The sequence below is a fragment of the Glycine max genome, chromosome 4, assembly GCF_000004515.6.
Source record: "Glycine max cultivar Williams 82 chromosome 4, Glycine_max_v4.0, whole genome shotgun sequence".
In the NCBI taxonomy this organism is placed as follows: domain Eukaryota; kingdom Viridiplantae; phylum Streptophyta; class Magnoliopsida; order Fabales; family Fabaceae; genus Glycine; species Glycine max.
The window spans coordinates 47,383,127-47,387,138 of record NC_016091.4 but is presented as its reverse complement, the minus strand read 5'-3'; the positions used below and the strand labels follow the sequence as shown (position 1 = coordinate 47,387,138).

The 4,012-nt window shown below is 27.4% G+C and overlaps 1 protein-coding gene across 1 annotated transcript; it reads right to left on the bottom strand.

Annotated features, from left to right (window-relative positions):
* Window positions 1-3,213: 3,213 nt before the first annotated feature.
* On the bottom strand, window positions 3,214-4,012 carry LOC100306461 (pectinesterase inhibitor domain-containing protein). The gene has a single exon (NM_001248463.3). It carries the CDS (start codon window positions 3,879-3,881, stop codon window positions 3,342-3,344), a length of 540 nt encoding a protein of 179 aa, NP_001235392.1. The 5' UTR covers window positions 3,882-4,012; the 3' UTR covers window positions 3,214-3,341.

Sequence of the window (4,012 nt, the reverse complement as noted above, 5' to 3'; positions counted from 1 at the left end):
AGGTCACTGAGTGTCACGTGACTAGTTACATGTCACACACACCACATCACGAAACATACATTATGGAAGTTTTAGCTTTCTTGTTTGAGTACGGGTTTCTACAATACCGTTGTCATTTTTTAACTGATAATTACGAAATTACCATCGTGTGTTATATTAGAATGATTATTTTTTATTGATGTTGTTATTGTGTCGTGAAAACTACTTTTTCTAGTAGTGTTCTTAATTAACCATATATGTTAATGTCAATTTTAATAGCCTTTTGTCATGGTCATTCTTACAACAAAAACTTATTACATTATAAACAAGTTAAAAATTAGAGTTTTTTATGCTAGTTAAAGATTAGAGTTTAACATACAGAGTTAGTGTAATATAATTATAAACTATGATATTTTAAAGGTAATTATTATAAAAATTAACAAAAATATTATAGGTGATAATTTATCATTGAATAATATTGTAAAAGTACATGCAATATTTAGTTAAAAATTTATGGTTGTTGAGGCATCAAGATGATCAATATTCTAAATATTATTTTTAGTTTTTTTTTATATTTTTTTTAGTATAATAATATTTCATCAAGTAGATTTATAGCTTTAATATATGAAAGTATGTTCGATAAAATATTTCAGTTAATTTATAGTTTTTAACTAGTTATAAAGTTTATTTGAGTATTCGGTAAACAAGTTTTTAAAGTAGTTTTTAGTATTTTTTTAAAATGTTACTTGAAGTAGTATTTTTTAAAACGCTAACTTATAGTTTATAGCTTTTAATATTTTGTTTCCTTTTTATTCTTAATATATTTATCAAATTTTTTTTATTATCCTTTTTAAATAAATCATGATTTTATTAGTTTTTTGTCATTTTACATTTTTTCAACTATTTTAATAGAAACTAATTTTTTTGCTTTTAGCTACCCACTTTCAACATTCACCTACCAACTCACTTTTCAGCTTTCAATTATTTTTTCAAATAGTTTTGTCAAACATAACCTAAATGTATCAATTTATGTAGGAACATTAATCAATTTTTTTATATACATATGTAATGATAATATTTGGGGCATTTTTTCTGGATCAATTATTGTGCATGACTCACATGAGATTGTAGTATATACTACAAAGTTTAACAATAGGTTTATCGATCATTCCTTTAAAATAAGGTAAGGAAAGGGGTGAATTTGTTTGTAATGTTATCTATTTTATCCTTTATTAGAGAAAAGTCCTTATTGTATTTGTTAGATTTGAAACTAAAAAAAAATGAGTGGGACAATATAAGAATAGTGTGATTAAAGTTAAAGAATAAGTCTTATATGCTTTGAGGTGATTTAAGCTAAAGTTTATTCATTCATTAAGTATTATTATTAAACTTCATTAAATTTCACTTGATATATAGTGTTACATTTTATGTGAACAGAGATCAAACAATTCATAATGATATTTCACATTAGAGTTTCGATGTATCATTACTAAATTTGTTTATATATTGTTGGTATAAATTACAAGTATTTTTTACAATAAATAATCATATTTGAGTCAAATAGCTAGGATTATCATGAAAATAAAATCCTTGTTTCAAATTTGATACAACTACATGTTAAGGCTTGAATTAGAAATCACATGTTAAGTTGGAACAATTCCTAGCTTGTTAATTGATTTACGTAGTTGATAGTCTAAATTTGATTATATTAATTATTGCATGTGAAGTTTTCAATTTTTTATTTTTCCTTTTTAGTAAAAATTTATATTGAGGAAAGCTTATCATATAAGTACCTAAATTTATTTTGTATAATTAATTAATCTTTGTATATATTATAATAGATTTGATGGTCTCTTTTTATTTTGTGGTTTTTGTACGTGTAAAGATATATTTGTAAAAGAATGAAATATATTGTATAGATGAGCTTCTTCTCGATGCTCATCCAGCTTTGATAGAAAAGCTATGTTCTTTTCAAGTGTCCAATTCTCTGTCATGGTCAGTGAGTTAACTTTGACATTTTAATTAGATTGAAAAAATATTTTTTGTTTGTCAATCGTTTATTAATAAATCAATTTTTTTTTATGGATTTGTTTGTTGTAATCATATGACATACAACCAACAAATGTACGCAAAAACTTGGTGTTTTTGTTTATTGATAAGGATTAACAAAGAAAGAAAACTTTCTTCAATTTAATTAAAATATCAAAGTTCACTCACTGACCATGATAGAGAATTAGACACTTGGAGAGAACATATACTTTTTATCAAAGCTGGATGAGCATTGAAAGAAGCTTCTCTACATAATATATCACATTCTTTTATAAATATATTTCTACACACACAAAAAAAACCTCGTAAGTGGTATCAAAGCTTCATTAATATTTTATTTATGACCATTATAAGTTTTTATGAACAAACTTGTAAACCCTTGGACATCTTCATCACAAGTTTTATGAAAAAACTTGTAAATCCTTTCTTTACATGATTCCCTCTTCAGGGTATGACCCCCTCTCATCTAAGGTGTTGGCTCTCTTCCGGTTGATGGTTTTTCTCATATCAAGAATCTTTATTTATGGACCAATCATAATTTTAAAAAGAGGAAACACATCCTAAAATATATTAAACAAATTCATAATATTTTATAAATTTAAATAGTATCCTAAAAAATTTAAGAAAATAGCAAATTCATAATTTTGATTGTTTCTTTTTTTAATATTTGATAAAAAAAAAACGTGTCTTTGAGTTGGACGTATTCAATACCAATTTTTGCTCAGCACTCGTTCTATATTATTATGTTATAAAAGCATGTAACACTTTTTTAAAAAAGAATATTAACGTATATGATTGTTTATTGTTTGATGATATTCAAAGTTGCGTTTGTTAGATCATATGTATAATGTTATTGTGTTTTTACATATAAATTCTCTCAAAAAAAATGAAATATATATGATACTCTGATCATTTGTGCATGAAAAAATACAATATATTAAAACATGTTTGAGTTTTTTTATGTGTGCATGTGTATTGCATTGATTTTTTGTATTCATACGAATCGACGACATATACATCTATAATAATTCACATATGTATTCTGTTCATCCATGAGTTAAATTTATTTTATGTATTGCAATTGTTTTGATACTAAAAGGATGTTAAAATTTGTAAAAGTGAGTATACAAGTGTGATGATGATTGCAGTAAAAAAAAGTGTGAATATTTCATTTTTCTAAACAAATACTAAAATTTTGTTCCCATTAATATATTATACCAAGAACTTAACAATACATAGTAACCAAACATAACACCAGAGATATAACATGGTTTGCACAACAAACTGGAAGCTATATACTCAAATGCATGCACCTACCAATCAAGATTATCTATAATCCCCATTGCCACATCACATATATGCTTCAAACCATCTTCTCTACTAGCAAGATCACGAGGATAAGCCAAACCGGGGTACCGTTTGAAAGCGTTGTGGCAAGCATTTGGGTAATCTTTGGCGGCAGTGATGTGCATGTAAGCATAGTCATAAGCCTCATTAGCCAAATCCTGAACCGAATCTTGGAGGGCATCACCAGCATATGAGTACTTATCTGCACACTCCTTTAGGACCCTTTTCAAGGTTGTGTTGTTGGAGGGGCTAAGCAACTTTGAAGACAAGTAGGAAGAAGTGGAAGTGGCATTGGTCATTCCAATCCCAATCATGATCACAGCTAGGCCCTTAGGATCTGCGTTTGGACTGCTAGGATCAGATTTGAGGGAAGAGAAGCATAGATTGTAGTACTTGGTGTTCTTGCAAGTTCTCTTTATCAAACTGGAATCTCCTTTCACAAATGTATGTTGATGAAGGTGTGCTAGAAAGAGGAGAAATATGAAGATGATCTTAGAAGAAGCCATTATAGATTAGTATAGGAGGGTGCTAATTGGTATCTTGAGATTTTTTGAGGGGGGAGAGGGGTGAAAAGGGAGGAGACAATTCAAAGTATATAGAAAAAGTGGGGCAATAAAGTCAAGAAGCAGAGTTATAT